The sequence below is a fragment of the Ovis canadensis genome, chromosome 1 (genome assembly GCF_042477335.2).
Source record: "Ovis canadensis isolate MfBH-ARS-UI-01 breed Bighorn chromosome 1, ARS-UI_OviCan_v2, whole genome shotgun sequence".
Classification (NCBI taxonomy): domain Eukaryota; kingdom Metazoa; phylum Chordata; class Mammalia; order Artiodactyla; family Bovidae; genus Ovis; species Ovis canadensis.
In genome coordinates this window covers 120,885,700-120,903,595 of record NC_091245.1, presented here as the reverse complement: position 1 = coordinate 120,903,595, position 17,896 = coordinate 120,885,700, and the positions used below count along the sequence as shown (strand labels likewise).

Genomic DNA, 17,896 nt, shown 5'->3' with positions numbered 1-17,896 from the left:
AGGGTGGGCCCACATCCAATGACTGGGGTCCTTATAAGAGAGAGGAGAGGGAGTTTTGAGGCACACAGAGACAGGCCATGTGAAGACAGAGTCAGAGGCTGGGGTGATAAGTCTACAAACCTGGGAAGGCCAAGGACTGCTGACAACCATCAGAAGCTGGAAGAGGCAAGACAGGCTCCTCAGGGGTGCCAGCAGTCAGCAGGAGTTAGGAGAAAGACATGGAGCACACTCATCCTCCAAGCCCCCATAAGGAAGCAACCCTACCAATACTCTGCATTTGGAGTTCTGGCCTCCAGAACTGTGGGACAACACATTTGCATTGTTTTTAAGCTGCCGATTTCTGGTAATTTGTTATGGCAGCCCTAAGGACTTGAGTAATTTTAGAAATTACTAAAATTGAGAGTAAACACACAAGCACACCTCTTTGGTTGCTGTACAGAGAATGGACTATGTAGGCAGAAAAAATGGAAGCAGGAAGCCAGATAGAGGCTAATGCATTCAGAGGCTGAGGGTGGCTTGAGTGAATGAATAAACTAAAACAAAGGGAAGGCAGAAACACTGGAGGGTGACTTTGTTGATGAGATTGTCAGAGGTGCTGGTAGAGGATGGGACACAGAACTTTTCTTGTGGAAGGCTGGTCTTGCTCCTGAGGCATAGGGAGTGAGGTCAAGGTAGGCTTTCTGGGAGTGGTGGAAGGAGCCAGGTGAATAAATGCCCAGCAGGAAGGAAGGGACTGAGGCACTCCCCCTACCCATGTGCAGTAGGTATCTAACCCCCGTGCATAAATAGGTGGAACATAAAGTGTAGTAAAGCCGCTCAGTCGTGGGATTTTCCAGGCAAGAGTACTGGAGTGGGTTGCCATTTCCTTCTCCAGGGGATCTTCCCAACCCAGGGATCAAACCCGGGTCTCCTGCATTAGAGGCAGTCGCTTTACCATCTGAGCTACCAGGGAGGTCACACAGATGGAACATAAAGCCTCCTCTATCCATTTTGTGTGCTTTTTTAAAAACTATTTCATTCTATTTTTAATTGGAGTATAGGTAATACTAAAAATTTTTATTCTATTTTTTTTATTGTAGTCACAAAACCTCCTTTAAAGGCCCAAATCAAAAGCTATCCTCACCCTGAAGCTCCACTGGCACTCTCCACATACAAACTGTTTCCCCCCCACTTGAGCCCCAGGCTTCCCTAGGAGAAGCCCCGCCTTCTTTACTGCACCCTAAGGAATTGCTGGTCTCAGGTGCTAGACTGTGAGTTTTCTACGGAAGGAGTACTTCCTTTGCTCTTGGAATCCACCACAGCAGTGAGCCCAGGCCCAGACACTACATCAGCAGGCCTTGATGTGTGGGTCTCAGTCATACCTAGAAAGATGCCAGGACTGCGAGGCAGTGAGAGGCAGCGCGTAAGACACACTTCCCTTTCTGGTTGCTCCCCATCGGTGACAGCCTGTCTCAATCCAGCACCTGTGCTACTGCACACCTGGCTGACTGGTGACAGATAGAAGGGGTAGGGCATGGGAAAAAGGGTGCGCTGGCCCTGCCCTGTCCCGGGGGTTGGGAGTGGGGTGGGAGGGACAAGCCGGGCTGCCCACCTCTGTCCTGGCGACCTCGCTGCTGGTGTCCGGCTGGGCGTGGCCAGAGTCGGGGCTGCAGCCTGGCTTGAGGCTGGCCCCTTCATCTTGCTTTTCCTCGCTGGTCCCCTGCTCTGGGCTGTGGCCGCCCGCGCCTTCTCCAGGAGGGGGTTGAGGGGGCTCCTCCTCCGCGGCTCCCTCCTCCAGCCCCTTTGCCTCTTGGCTGCTTTGTCCGGGCTCCTCCTCTTCACTGGCCACCCTCTCCTTCACCTCTGTAGGCTCTTCCGCCTGCTCTCCAGTCGGTCTCTCCTCTTTGGGGCTCCCACACCCATCCTCCGCCTCTGAGCTGGAGGCTCGGGCTGGATGCTGGCCAGCCCCATCCTCAGAGCCCCCCACAATCTTCTCCGGCTCCTGGGCTTCCCCCACAGCCCTGCTCTTCTCCTCCAGCTTCTCTGTCCTGCTGGGCGTCCTCCTCAGAGGAGGGGATCCTGGGGCTTTGCTCTTGGCCGGGAACACCTCGTCCCCGCTCTCTTCCTTGGCACCATTCTCCTGGGAAGGCTCCACGGCCCCGAACTCCCCCAGTTCCCCACAGTCTGACTGGGACCTTCGGAATCTCCGGGAGGGAGGGCGCCTTTTTATGGAGCCCCTTGTCCGCACCTGGAAGAAAGTGTTAAGGAATGTTCATCTGTGAAAACGGCCAAGGTGAGGATGCATGTTCTTTCAATGCCAGTTTCACAAGCCCCACCTGAGGATCATTTGATTTTCCACGAGGATGTAGCACTGTTTGCTATTTATTACAGGCAGAGCCCTATGGGGTTATGGTATTATATGGTAACCTGCAGAATTTTTTCTGTGTGGATGAAGATAAAAATGCTTTCTATCCAATAAGAAAAGATAACCCTAAGATTTTATTGGTTCTGTAAAACATCAATCAGTTTGGTGTCTAACTTAGCAATTTTATTCGCACATTCGTTCTATTTAATTGCCTATAAATAACCAGTTCTTTGGTTGAGCTTTACCATCTTATAGATTTCCTCATAAATTAACAAGTTGAACAAAATCTCTATTTCATATTAGAGTCATGTTTTAACATTTTGAGGACGCTACTTTGACAAAGATGAGTGGAAGGTGTGTGAGACTCAGAACAAGGCCTCACCTTCGTCCACTGGACTTCGTCAGAAGTTCAATGGGCATGTTTATATCAGATGCCCTACTTTACTCACATGATGTGTCCTTTAAAATTTAATGTGCAAAGTAGGGACTTCTCTGATAATCCAACAGTTAAGAATCCCCCCTGTCAATGCAGGGACAAAGGTTTGATCCCTGGTTGGGAAACTAAGCTATCACATGCCATGTTACATTTTTGTGTTTGTCAATCCCAGTTTTGTCTCAGTGGTTTAGAATGAATGCTTGGTTTTAAAAGAGCTTCCCAGAAACTTCGCTGAGACCACAGTGAGGCTAGCCTGCACGCCATCAAGGCCTCAGTCCTCATGGTCTGCAGGGTTCAGAAATAATCCCATCTGCTCCCTTACTGCTGTCACAAGACTAAAGTCCCCAGTATGAGGGCTCTCCCTGGGGTTCCTCTCTGTCCCCAGGGGTCTCTCCATTGATCTGGGCTGAAGGATCCCTATTCTGTCCCCAGCCAGCAGGCTCAAGCCCACCCCATCACCTCTTTGTTTCCTTGGGCTCTACCTGTTTCTGCATATTTGATCTCTTTTTCTTAGATGGATTCTCTGGAAGGGTCCAGAAGATCCTGCTCTCTCCATCCATAATTCTAAAGTCACATACATTTATTAATACCATTTCCTGGCATTGGAGCCCTTTAACTCTTAGCCTCTCCCTGGCTCTGGCCCAAATTTGCTGCATGTATTGTCAGAGTGTATTGGATTGTATGCACCTCTGATTCCTGATTCTTCCCTCCTTCCAGTAGGGCAGGGATCTGATGAAATTACACACAGAGTACCAGGTAGCATCCACAGAAACAAGCCTTGTTACACATCTTTTTTGCAAAGGAAACAGTTTGGATGTTTTTTAACTGGGGTGTGCATGCAGGCTAAGTCACTTCAGTCGTGTCCGACTCTTGTGACACTATAGACTGTAGCCCTCCAGGCTCCTCTGCCTATGGAGTCTCCAGGCAAGAATACTAGAGTGGGTTGCCATGTTCCCTTCCAGGGGATCTTCCTGACCCAGGGATCGATTCCGCATCTCTTACGTCTCCTGTATTGGCAAGCACGTTCTTTACGATTAGCACCACCTGGAAAGCTCCTTAACTAGGGCAAGATGCAGCAAAAATGATTTGAGCCTATTCTGGGTCACTTAGGAGTATTCAAATCAAGTCAGGGCAGGACAACCTAGTGACCCTGTCCTCCTTTTTTGCTGAGTCACTGCTTTTGACATAAGTCTCAGCTGGGGTCAGTTGTGACTTCCTCCCTCTCTCTCCACAAAGGATGGAGAACTCGCTCCCTTCCCATGCCTGCCTTTCAGGTGAGGGCAGCAAGTTGCAGGGAGAGGGGATGAGAGAGACAGGCTAGGTAGAGGGTGATCTTAGTTCAGGGATCACTTGCCAGAAAGAGGAGACATATCCTTTGTTAAAAAGCAGCTCTGACCACAGCTAAGGTGTGTCCTCCTTTCTCCAGGACAACACAGGGTAGAGATAATTCAGGATTGCCCAGTACCCACATGTCCACAGACATTATAAACAAAGATATCATAATACTTAGGACCCAGACAGTACCTTATTGTAACAGGGCAGATGACTGCCTTCAGGAGGCTGGTCAAAGCTGACAGGCACCTCCTCTGGTTCGCTGGGCCGGGATCGCACTCCAGGGCTGCTGGGGGTAGAAGGTGGGCTGTGAAATGGTGACACCATGGCCTTGAATCCAGGACTCTTGGGAGAGGCCCCAGGAAGCAGGGCTGCTGGATCAAAGACTAAATTGGCCTGTTGGGAAAGATGAGGAATTTCAGGTAAGGGTAGAGAGAAGATGAACGTTCCTAAGCTAGCATGTTGACTTCCTGGCCTTAGAACTGACTGAGACTAGGGACCGTGAGGCTTTTCTTACTTCCTAACCAATCATCCATTGTCACAGCACGTCCTGCTCCTGGAAGACCTGCTTACTTTATCTACCTTCTGCTACCTGGCTTACTCCAGCTTGCATTCCAGAATGCCTAGGAAGTACTGATTTGATCTAAGAAAAATGCATGGAGTGGTCCCAATTTATAGACAAAGAGGCCAAGATAGCAACTGCCAGGACTTGCAGGCACCAGGATCTCACACTAAGTCAGCAGCTTCACCATCCTTCTCGTCAGAGTCAGTAGCAGTTACCACTCACAGGATGCCTCCTCTTTGCTGGGCATGTGCAGTTTCCCCCTCTACCCTACACATTCAGTTTTGTTCCCAAGGCACAAATTAGCAAAGTGTTTAAGGAATCTGCCCTGGGATTCAAGCCCGGTCTCTTTGTCCCTCAGCCTCCAAGTTAAGTACAGGGTCTTCCTCAGTAGACAACCAGAATGATGAACAGAGCAGGCCTCCGGGGGAGCTGGCAGTGCAGCTGCAAGGGTGCCCCAACCTGGCCATCACAGTGCAGTTGAAAGCAGGCTAAGATGAACCCTGAGGGCAAGCAAAGAGGAGGGGTTACCCAAAGGCAACCAGGGCCTAAGGGAGTCATGAGGTTGGTCGCGGGGAGGAGGCAGGTGGTCCTAGACCTATCTGACTGCCTCAGAGAAGATGCAGGAGGGATTGAATGTGAGTGCCCTGAGTCCTCTAGGATCATCTAGGGGAACCGGCTCCTCCAGCTCTACCCTCTACGTTTCCAAATCTTTGTCCAGTTGCATCGGCCAGAGCAGGAAAGCCAGCAGCAAGGTCTGCTGGGAAGGGACCAGGCTTGAGGGCAGACGATGCTCTCCACGCAGACACATCTGACTCCAGATATCTACTCTTTCACTTGATAGCTACTTGATACCTACAGGGAGTCCAGTAGCCTTTCAGTATCTTGGATTCTTTATTTGCTCAATCGACTGAGCCTGACCTTCAGAGTCTTTTATGCTCTGGTCCCATTACTCTCTCCTATCATTATCTGACCCACACCCTCTCCCTCCAGACTTTCCTCAGTGTTACCCTCCTGTTCGCCAAGGCTCTGTCATCCCGAAGAGCTCCTAGATGGTACTTTAGGACTTGCAAAGTCTAGAACATTATGCATGTTTAAGATGACATTAGTACTTCTATTGTGATTTTAGGAAGAATTTATAATATAGACAAGATTGTGTCATAGTAAAATTAAAAATATAAAAGTTAAATAGCAACACTGTGAGCCCATGCCATGTCTAAAAGCAGCATATGGCAGGCACCAAGGGACAGGTTTGGACCACACAGGCTGAGGGAGTTGATGTACTGGGATGGCTTGGAGGGCTTCCTGGCAGTGGGGAGGTTAACTGGGCATTAAACGAGGTCTGCTTCCCCTTTCAATGTCCAGCTGGGAAATTCTCTCTGTCAGACTGCTCACAGGCTTCCCTGGGGGCTCAGTGGTGAAGAATCCACCTGCCAGTGCAGGAGACACAGAGACGACCCCTGATCCAGGAAGATCCCACATGCCTGGGAGTAACTAAGTCCGTGTACCACAACCATTGAGCATGTGCTCTAGAGCTGGGCAATTGCAATTACTGAGCAGAGCTAGTGAAGCCCTCAAGCCCTAGAGCCTGTGCTCCACAGCAAGAGGAGCCACCCTGAAGACCCAGCACAGCCAAACATAAATAAATAAACATATATTAAAAAATACTGTTCACAAATAAAGTGGGTCTTCTAGCCAGTGGAAAACTTCTTTTAAAAAAACATTTTATTTTTATTTATTTGGCTTCACTGGTTTTCAGTTGCAGCATGCAGAATCGTTAGTTGTAGCTTGCCAGATCTAGTTCTCTGACCAGGTATCCCCTGCATTGGGAGTGCAGAGTCTTAGCCACTGGATCACCAGGCAAGTCCCTTGAACTTTGAATTATTAACTTCTCCAATGAAGAAACATCATAGTTTCCATCTCATCCAATAGAATATTTAGAAGAAAAATTGAGCTGATGATGCATTTCTTAGTTCTTTTCCTACATAGTTCCAACAAAGTGGTTCCTAAGGGATTTGGCCAAATTATATACTGTTACTGACATTCTTCATAAGATTAAACCATTGGAGATCAAAACCTCATTCTCAGGTTTCCATATTTCCCTAAGACACTTGTTAATGACCAGAAAAGGGGAATAAGACCAAAATTTCAAGGTACACAGTCTTCGTGATAATTTCTAGCAGTTGACTGAGGTCTGTGGTGGGCTGCAGGGAGGCAGAGGTAGATGCCCTGCATTACACCCTTGACATCAAGCGGGGGGGGGGGGGGGCATGTCTGAGTTCAGGGGTCCCTTGTGAGAGATCCCTGTGAGGTACATGGGAGCCCTGCATCCTTCTACAGTGATGGGCAGCCCACCCCTTCCCTGCAACTGAGATGGAATCAGGGCTTTTCATGATGCGTTAAACTTCAGAAAGAGTCCTTCTGACCCTTCACCCAGTAGGCTCATGACCCCAAACCAGAGGTGCTTTCCTTAACCGCAAATCAGGCTGGGGGCCAAATCTCTGGGCTCTCCCGTAGCTGGGAACTACAGAGGCTGTGACTACTTGTCCTGACACAGCCCTAAGAATGGCTCCACAACAAGGTTGAAGAATCAGTTTCATCAGTTGGACCCAGACAGGAGAATCCAGTGCAGGAGAGCCTTGCTGAGACTGCAGTAAAAGCTTGAGCATCTTCTACAGGCCTGACCCAGACACATGATGCTTGCTCCTCCTCTGCATTTCAGTTCACACTGTTCCCACACCAGAGAACTTCCCTCCCTCCTTTCCAGCCACCCTTCTTAAGGACCAACTCGGGGAATAGGTGTTTCATAAAGCATTCGTCAGTTATTCCTGACCACTTGACTTTCTTCTTGCTCCATAATTCTAGAGCAGTGTATCTCACCTAAGGTTGGGGACAGGGGGATGATTTTGTTCCCATGAGACATTTGGCAATATCTGGGGACATTTTTTCTTTGTCAGTTTATTGAGTGCTGCTGGCATCTAGTGAATAAGGACTGCTGCTAAACATCAAATTATCCAGCCCAAATCATGCTGAGGTTAAAAAGTCCCGGTCTAGGGACTTCTTTGGTTGTCCAGTGGTTAAGAATCTGCCTTCCAAAGCAGGGAACGTGGGTTCAATCCCTAGTCAGGGAACTAAGATCCCACATGCCTTGGGGCAATTATGTCTACGAGCTGCAACCAGAGCAAGCCCATGCTGCAATGAAGACCCAGTGCAGCCAAATAATAATAATACATTTTAAAAAGAAAAATCATACCAACTATAAAAAAAAAGTCATGGTCTAAAGCAGCAGGAGGATAGTTACCCACAATTTAGACCTCGGGTATTTACTCTCCCATATGTCTTTTATTGTATCATATGTGAAAATCTGGGCTCCCCTACTGGCTCAGATGGTAAAGAATCTGCCCGTAATGCAGGAGACCCAAGTTTGATCCTTGGGTGGGAAAGATTCCCTGTAGAAGGAAATAGCTACCCACTCCAGTATTCTTGCTTGGGAATTCCCATGGACAGAGGAGCCTGGTGGGCTAAAGTCCATGGACATGTAAAGAATCAGACACGATTGAGTGACCAACACTAACCTGTGAAAATCCTGTCTCCACAAGATTGTGAGATAAGTGCAGTTATATGCCTCATTCACTCTCCTAGGAAAGCCAGGGGGCACAGTGGGGAGGGCATGCAAGGTAACTGGCAATGAGGAAGGGCAGAATGCTTTCCAAACAATGAACTTGGCCATAGTGGTGTGATGTCTAGCAACTGAATTTCAGCCCTGTATAAGGTTGAAGTGGTCTGTGACTGCATTCACGCCTTGGAGAGGACTTGGCTATTCCTGGAGTGTTTCTTGCACTATAATGTCCTTTCCCCATAAGATATCCCATTCTCTTCTCTTCCCATTCTCTGCTAGGTGTTAACGACTTGACTTCACATTTTATAGGGTCCTCATTTTAGTGTTTTGCCTTTAAGTAGAGCTTCCCATCCTTCAGGGCACTTTAATCACTACTTTGTTATCAAAGGTCAACTATCCAGGTGACCAACTATCCACTAGGGCGTCCCCGGTGCTCAGAGGTTAAAGCGTCTGCCTGCAATGTGGGAGACTCGGGTTCAATCCCTGGATTGGGAAGATCCCCTGGAGAAGGAAATGGCAACCCGCTCCAGCATTCTTGCCTGGAAAATCCCATGGACGGAGGAGCCTGGTAGGCTACAGTCCACAGGGTCGCAAAGAGTCGGACACAACTGAGCGACTTCACTTCACTTCACTTCACTTCATCCAGGTGACATATGGAACTCCCCTTAGGAATCCCAAAGACATGCAGATATTGGATGAGGGGTAGTGATAGGTAATCATTCTGGACTTACCTGAAGTTTCTCAATCAGAGGTGAGCTCTTCACTTTGACTTTAGGAGGGTGGTTTGCACTGGGCAGTGACTTCTATAAAAGCAAATGGACCAAAACAACCAAATGAGTAAGGTGAAGGGAAGTGGGGTTCTGGTTGGAGCCCAGAAGCCACAATTGGAATGAGAACAAAAAGTAGGTTTCATCACTTCACCGCTTAGCTGCAGGAACTCACTTACCTCCTCGGGTACTAGGCACAGCTGGTGCCCCCTCCCCTCTCCCTCTTCTTGCCACTAACAAGACTGCCTGAATCTACACACTGGAGCAAGCAGGAAAACCGAAACACAGGAGGCCTCCTATCCCAGGAAGGATGCCTTCACGGTCATTATGAGGGAGCAGACTCTGTCTGAGGGGGATAAGATCTTCAGCCCATGACCTTAACAATGTGGGAAAACAACTGGAGGGGATTTCAAACAGAAAGGGCAAGTGACTATCCATTCTGTTTGTCACAAATATCACAAGAAACCAGAGAGCTGGAGTGAAACCCGACAGAGGTATTATTGAAATTGTTTCCTTGAGCTAATAATATTTTGGGAAACCTCACCAATAGTGTTTATAAACTATCATTTTCCAAAACACGGAATTTTCATTTTGATTAAGCAGACGTTTATTGAGTACCCCCCACATTCCAGACATTGTGTTGGTTATATAAAAAAATGAACATGATTTTGTGAAAGTGAAAGTGTTAGTTGCTCAGTCATGTCCAACTTTTTGTGACCCTATGTACTGTATGTAGCCCACCAGGCTTCTCTGTCCAAGGGATTCTCCAGGCCAGAATACTGGAGTGGGTTGCCGTTCCCTTCTCCAGGGGATCTTCCCATCCCAGGGATTGAACCTGGGTCTCTTGCATTGCAGGGAGATTCTTTACCATTGGAGTGCGTGCCTGCCCTCTAAAAGCATTCGATGTCTGAGACATACATACACATACACACACATACATATATATATATATAAGAATATATGTACATATATATGCTGTTAGAGATATTTTTGTGATGAATATATGTCAGGTTTCTTGTCTGCTATTGGGTTTTACATTATCTAAAAAGATTGACTCCTTGTTTTGTGTAAAGTCCTTACAGCTTGATTCTAGTTCCACAGGTATATTGATCTTCAACGTGTAGGAATGATGACAGTGATGATGATGATGATGGTGATGAAGAAAAAGAAATTGATGACTTCCATATTGTTGGACAGAGACCAGAGCAGAAAAAAAACAACAGGAGTTTCCTACATTTTGGGATATTGCTTCTTGCGCCCGTATTCTAATTTACTTGACTTATAAGAGGAATAATACCGATTTCTTATAAACCTGAGATATTTATTGAGAGAGATGATTTTAGTGATGGAAAGAGAGAGACTCACTCAACAGAACTCTGTGACCTTTTTAAGGCCAGCACTGGGGGGACAGTGCTGGGGTGGATCAGTCACTTGCTGGGACTCAGGAGGCCCCCTCCCAGCCCTTTCTGATGCTGGTTTTTTTCTGGGAGGGGGGCTGCACTGCATGCAGGACCTTAGTCCCCTAACCAGGGATTGAACCCATGACCCCTGCACTGGGAGCTGGAAGTCTTAACCACCGGCCTGCCCAAAAAGTCCCCAACTGGCTTTGACAGGAGCTAGCTGGATGCCCTGGCCTCAGCCTTCCCAGCCAAGGCCGAAGCAGGCAAGTGGGTTGGAATAGGCGATTCTAAGGCCTCCTCCAGCTGTCACGTGCCTCTGGCTCCATGAGTTTGCATCATCAGGCGTATTTCCAGAGTGGCCAGACTTTCAAGGAGCCTTGTGGCCACTGTGAGAATAGATTTGGTTGTTCTTAATTTCTGGGCTTTACAGTGAAAATTCACGTGAGCTAGTGTTTTTGAAGATGCCGTTCTAGAAACTGCAGCAACAATTGTGCTGACAAAACTCACTTCATGTAATAACTCCTCTCTTCCATAACTGATCGTTATCTTCTGAAGAGTGTGAAAATTCAATAAACACAGCCCCTTCCTCATAGGACAGTGCTGGGAACCCAGCTCATGCTCTACAAAATCCTTATTGATTTGAATTGATCTACTAAACAGGACTTCCCTGGTGGCTCAGACAGTAAAGCGTCTGCCTACAGTGCGGGAGACCTGGGTTCGATCCCTGGGTCAGGAAGATCTTCTGGAGAAGGAAGTGGCAACCCACTCCAGTACTCTTGCCTGGAAAATCCCATGGACGGAGGAGCGTAGTATGCTACAGTCCATGGGGTCACAAAGAGTCGGACACGACTGAGTGACTTCACTTCACTAAACAGGAAGAATCCAGAAAAGCCACCAGTGCAGTTCCTAGGAATGGCAGCAAGTGGCAGCATTTCCTTTACTGTTTAACTAGCAGCTCCAGACAAGTAGCTGCCTCTCACACAGTTGGAGGGATCAAGTCAACCTGACATCTCTCTATGTATACCTATGTCCATATATGACATTCTAATAATGACTAGAATAACAACCAGGTTCTTCAGTCCTTCTCTGGGCAGGTGAGGCTGTGGCTACATTAAAACCCAGTATTGGGTGGGTCCTCCAGAGAAGGGTAACTCCAATACACCCTGGGGGCAGGGGCTGGCGTCACCATCTCAGGCTCCTGTAGGCACAGGGAGTGGGGAGGAATGAAGAAGAGACAGTAAGACCCCTTCAGCACTGTGCACTGGAGACCAGGAGGCAGCCTGACTGGGGCCTTCCCTGCAGGCCCCCAAGGCTCCCAGCATTAGAGCTTCTGCAGGCTGTACCATGGGAGTATGGAAGGATGATGGACAACAGCCTCCATCTAACCCAGCCAAACAAAGCTGGCTGTTTGTTTTATTTTTGTGTGAATTTCAAGGTGACAAAGAATCTTTGATATCTAGAAGCAATACACTTCACATATGCAAGCAGCCTGTCACCCCAGGACTTTCCTTCTAAGATCCAACCTCCCATTCATTCAGCCCTTGGCTGAATAGACCATAACTGCTGGTGGTGGCCCATGGAATGAAACATGCAAACTTATTTCTCCCAGAGCCACTGAACTAACCTGGCTCACTCCACTTTTATCCAGGGAATAAACATCCCCCTCCAGCCCCCATGACTGGTTAGTGCTCTTGTCCCATTTTACAAAATAGGAAGCAGGCTCAGTGCAGTGCAGTGACTCCTCGAAGGCCAAGTCCAGTCAGGGGGCAGCCTCACAGGAGGCGCCTAGTGGCCACAGCCTTGGCCTGTTGCCTAACAGGCCCAAGCCCAGAGGGCGGTCACAGGGGAAGATGGCCCTCAGCAAAGAGAAGCTGTTGATATGTATTTGGTCAGAATGTTGGCTGCTGCTGCTGCTGCTAAGTCGCTTCAGTCGTGTCCAACTCTGTGCGACCCCAGAGACGGCAGCCCACCAGGCTCCCCCGTGCCTGGGATTCTCCAGGCAAGAACACTGGAGTGGGTTGCCATTTCCTTCTCCAATGCATGAAAGTGGAAAGTGAAAATTGAAAGTGAAGTCGCCCAGTCGTGTCTGACTCTTAGCGACCCCATGGACTGCAGCCCACCAGGCTCCTCCGTCCATGGGATTTTCCAGGCAAGCGTACTGGAGTGGAGTGCCATTGCCTTCTCCGAATGTTGGCTGAGGAATCCACAAAGTCACAGAATCATAATGTGGGCACATGAGGAGACCCCCCAAAAACTTAGTGTTTTTCAACTGTGCCTCTTGGAGATTCTCATCCCAGAAGATCTCTGTTCATTGTGTGTGTGTGTGTGGGGCGGGGGGGGGGGGGGGGGTAGTATTCCCAGAGCACATGGGGCTCTAGACACCACCCCTTTCTCCATTCCACTTGACAGGGAGCAGCTCTTTCTGAGTTATCTGATGGACTTCTGCTTATATGCCTTGGCTTGACAAATAGGTGTGAACATCATTGATCTACTCTAGATGTTTCACTTTATAGGTGAGAAAATGCAGACAAGGAGAGGCTCACCCAAGTCCATGTGGCTAGTGGATATGGGGACTGGACTATCTTTGGCTGGCTTGCTCTATTTGGGGATTGGCCTCCCGGGCTGGAGGATAGAACATGCAAATCTGTTTCTGGTGGGGACCGCAACCACAGTGAAGGTTCATGGGCTCCTGGGAGGGTGTGGACAAGTTACTCTTACAGTTACAATTAGATAAATAAGGGTAGGTGAACATGCAGGCTGGGAATCCATTGCTGGCTATGATCTATGATACCAGAGCCTGTATTATGTTGGTAACATTGGCTATTTATAGCTGAGGGCAATGAGGCCTCCTGGGGGCTCCAGTTTTCTTCCAGTGAACCAGAATAATAGCCATCCTGTACAAGATACCACAGAAACACTCAATTATCTCATAGCAGTTCTACCTCATGTGAGTGCAGACCCTCTTTCCAGACCCCTTGGGCACATGGAAGATCATATAAGTCAGACCTGGGAATCAAACATGACTTTCATGAGTCCTAAATCTGATGTGATGTGGTAATACTCTATGGCCCATTCTCTTGGCTGAAATGCTCAGGCTTGAAAAATGGTGCTACTGTCCTTGAAAAATCATAAGGGAAGCTCAATAAGAGGGAATGGCTTCATTTTCACAGTAAAGGAACAGGAAACATCAAGAAAAAAAGTTCATTCCTAAATCTGAAAAGGAGAAATTCCCTGCACGCCTTTAAAGTCTAAAAATGTGAACTGAGTGCTTCTTTCCATAAGAAGGAGAAAGCAAATCATAACCAGCATCTTTGGAGCCCCAGGGGCAGCAGCACTTACCTCCTCACCATTCTGGCCCAGCTCTACCTTGGGGGGGAACAGAGAGAGGGAGCAGGGCGGTTTCCTTCTGGTTGGTTTACTGGCTGGTGTCTAGAGGGAAGGGCGACAGACAGACACACAGAAAAAGAGAGAGAGCTAATCAGGCAACAGGGAGGAAGAGAAAGGAGTGGAAACTGGCTTTAGGAATGTTCAGGAATGTCTGGTGGAGAAGAGAATGGAGGGAGGGTTGCCCATCTTTGCCAGTTAACTATCAAGTCACTCCAGTGAACTGTCTACCCATTCTGACTTTTAGCTTCTCCCAGTGATCTCCTGCTGGCAGACTCTTTCACTTGAGATTCATCAGCCTGAAGCAACATTTCAAAATAACACTCGCATCCAGCTTCTGAGTACTGCCAGAGCCTTAGATCAGTACTCTTTCCTTCACCATTTATAACATGCCTACCGTGTCTTGAAATTACAGATGGGTTTTTCAGATAGAAAATAAAACCACAAAACAATGCATCTAAAAAAGCATTCTCCCTAAGGGGTCATTGATAAACCTCCCCTGACACTGGGGTGCCCTTCCTACATTCCACTTGGGAGCTTCTCAGACTGTAGGACTAGAGAAAATCTGGCCCAGATTTCAACACTACAAAGCCCCCTTTGACACTGTCCTCTCCATCAGGATTCTAGAATCCTCTGCTAACCAGATCCCTTCCCTTTCTGATCCCTGCTTCCTATCTGAATGCACTTCCCTGTCAGTCCTTGCTTCCCAGTTCTCTGTTGGAATCTACCCTTTCTCTGAATTCCTAGGCTCAGAGGAGGAGCCTGGTGTGGGGACTTCTTTATTCTGCGCCAGCCCAGGCCTGGCACAGCTGTGCAAGATCTAAATCTCCATCAGTGGGCGATGGAGCTGGACCAGCCCCGGGTTCCAGAGCCCCATCTCGGACAGCAGGCCTTTCAACGCTCAGCCCCATGTCTGCTCCCTCCTGGCCAAAGTATAAGCCTCACTCTGGTGAGGAAAGACCCTGCCCAGGCCCAGCGGCAGGGCAACATTCCTCACATTCAGAGAGACCCCTCTCTGACTTGCTTCCTAATTTGGTAATCACTAAACCTCCTCCCTCCCTCTGCTCTGGGCCTGACCCAGACTTCCCCTTCCTCCAGCCCCCTCCCAGGAGAGGGGCGCTGATGCCGCCTGACTCACCTCCTTTGCAACGGCAGCCTGCTCCCTGAACCGCCCAGCCAACTGGGCCACCGAGGGGGGTGCGGAGTCGTCCACGATGGCGTTGGTCTGTGCCGGCCTCTGTGCCTGGCAAACCAAGGGGAAGCCAAAGTTAACGAGCAAATACACACCTGGCACTCTGAGCGTCAGCACAAGGGCCACGCGAGGGGCCTGCTCTGTGACAGTGAGGCCTTCTCCCAGCATTTTGCAATTGGCTTCTGCATCAGAGATTTAAAAACCTCATTCATCAACTGCATTTTGTATGCATATTTACAATGTCCTCGGCCCCGGGGTGTGGCTCTAGCTGGAAAGAATTAAAGTTGCCCTGGGGGGTGGGTCGCGGAGGGCCCAGGGATCTAGGAGGCAGGACAAGGCTGGGTTCCTCATTCTACAAAGACCTGGCCTGCAGAGGGCTCTATCAGAGACAGTCTCCCCTTAGCCAAAGGGCGCTTCGAAAACTGGAGGCTGGCAAAATGCGCTGGAGCGAGTCCAGTGCATGACTGGATCTAATGGGATGAGCAACTGCCCAGGATTGAACTTAAAAAAAATTTTTTTTAATTTGTGGCTGTGGGGGATCTTCGTTGCTCCATGCAGGATTTCTCTAGTTGCAGAGAGTGGAGGCTATGTGGAGAGCAGGGGCTCCTCATTGTGGTGGCTTCTCTTGTTGTGAAGCATGCGCTCTAGGGTGTGCAGACACAGTAGTTGTGGGACAAGGGCTGAGTTGCCTTGAGGCATGTGGGATCTTCCTGTACCAAGGACCAAACCCATGTCCCCTGCATTGGCAGGCGGATTCTTAACCAATGGGCCACCAGGGAAGTCCTGGATTGAACTTTTGACAAGTATTTTTGCATCTTATTTCTCTTACTTGATTTGAGTGCTTTGGTCATAGAAATGCTCAGAAAATATTTGTTGAGCTAATAAACAACACGATAGTCAAATAGCATGGCAGATGAGAACCAGACTATCTGGATTTGACCACTGAGTTGCTCCATCTCCTTAGCTCAGTGACCTTGGGCAAATGACTTTCTCTATCTGTACCTCGGTAGGGATAACAGTAGCACGTTGTTCACATGGTGGTTCTGCAGATCAAATGACTTACTATGTATCTGAAGTGTGGGGACAAGGCCTAGGACATAAGAGCTTCAGAAGCGTTGTTACTGCTACTTCTAAGAACCCTTGGTGATGACCTCAGTGAACAACGGTCACTGCTCACTCTCGCGTGCCATTTGCCACCAAGACTCATTCGAGGAGTCAGCAAGCCCTGGAAACAGACACTTCACTTCTGCCTTATTACATGTGGCCTACAAAAGCCCCTGACTTTCATAATTTTTTAAAAATGTCCAGTCTTAGTGACATTCAGCTTTGATTTTTGGTGACCATGATGATAGCATTTTGCACACAGGCTGCAAACCTCTCCACTCCACCTGCTCATGTCTAGCTTGAAACCGAGAGAATCTGGGTAGCAGTTGCCCAACAAAGACATCTTGGTCTTTCCATGGAGCTCATGGCCTACAAGCACGCTGCAGCTGTAAACTTGCATCCCTCCACACACACATCCATGCGCATACGCACACACACATACTCGCACATACATGTCCTACACCCTCCTTTTTGCGCTGAAATTGTCTCTGAGCTTTCATATTTGAGTGCTACCTCTGAAGGAAATATCACTGGTAATACCATGACATTGTCCCATTGGAGCAGGAGGGGCAATCACCTGCCCCACAGGGACCTCAGGTGAAGTTGAGTAAGTGTGGGCAAAACTTTGAGAAGAGGGCTTTGCTTAGAGATAGGAAAGAACTGCTGGGACACAGAGCTTCTGATCTGTGAACAGGCTGTTCTAGAGGAAAAGGCAGGTCCCTGCTATAAGTCAAGTTTATCCCCATTTCAGCCTAAATATCAAATACTGATTTCAAAAAAAGATGTTAGAGGATTCGCCTCTCTTCAAGATGCCAGAATTCCCCACAGCGCTGGAGAAGGGGGTGGGGAGCCTCAGTGCCCGCCCTGACATGTGCCCACACTGGCCATGCAAGGCCTGGTCAGAGGTGAACATCATGTCCTCCTGGAACAATGGAGAGGCTCCAGGGACAGAGCAATTTATTAATTGAGCTGCTCCTGGCAAACATGCTGGGCCGGTCCGTCTGTCTCAGTCTCTCTGTCCGCTGCTATTTATTGCTCGCCACCTGCTGACAGCGCACTTTACCTCAGCCCCGAAGGCGCCAATCACCGGTGGTGCAGGAAGAAACGTTCCAGATAAAAATAGAGCTGAAGGGGAATCAGAAACTCCGCCCTAACTTCCCTTCTTGAAACCAGGCTTGGCAAGGGGTGAGAGAACTACAAGCCTTCTGGAAGGACTTAGGACTTAAAAGCTAGGTTGAAGGAAAGATTGTGATACGTTTGAATTTGCTTTCCTGGAGCCCAGTGAATGGGTTTTCTTTAGAATGTCTATGGACTCCAGAGCTTGTCGAAGCCTGGCAAATCCATTCACTACCAGCACCTCTCATTCTGTGTTGTGGAAGAGTGATTGATTGTTGCCTTCTCTCAGTTGGGCAGAAGTTAGGAGAGGGCAAGTAACTTAGCCAGAGTCACACCGGAGAGGCCAGACAAAATAATCTGAGAAACACTTGATCCAATAATGAACATCAGTTAAATAGCCTAATTTGTGAAGGTGCTTTGAAAACTGTAAAGTGATATATAAATAGTAAATCTATTATAAGCCACTGGGTTACACTGGTACAAAGGAGCCAGTGTGGCTTTGGGGATGGTCAGGCACTGTGGTTTAGCCTGTTTGAGGCTTTGCCTGGATTTCTGCCTTGCACTTCTGGCAGGTACCACTACTGACCTCTTCCAGCGGGTCAACATCACACCACCTTGGCCCCAGGCAGGTGAGCAACAT

General features: G+C 48.5%; 1 protein-coding gene across 5 annotated transcripts in view; it reads right to left on the bottom strand.

Annotated features, from left to right (window-relative positions):
* RCSD1 (RCSD domain containing 1) overlaps nucleotides 1-17,896 on the bottom strand; it is a 73,254-nt gene that overhangs the window by 5,437 nt on the left and 49,921 nt on the right. For 3 of the 5 annotated variants that reach the window (XM_069548325.1, XM_069548334.1, XM_069548343.1), the window contains 5 exons: nucleotides 14,983-15,087; nucleotides 13,800-13,889; nucleotides 9,025-9,096; nucleotides 4,305-4,508; nucleotides 1,592-2,227 (listed from right to left, as the gene is read on the bottom strand). In XM_069548325.1, the coding sequence (XP_069404426.1) occupies nucleotides 1,592-2,227; nucleotides 4,305-4,508; nucleotides 9,025-9,096; nucleotides 13,800-13,889; nucleotides 14,983-15,087 (1,107 nt within the window). The remainder of the gene's footprint in view (nucleotides 1-1,591; nucleotides 2,228-4,304; nucleotides 4,509-9,024; nucleotides 9,097-13,799; nucleotides 13,890-14,982; nucleotides 15,088-17,896) is intronic. The other 2 variants (XM_069548355.1, XM_069548362.1) reach the window with 1 other exon arrangement.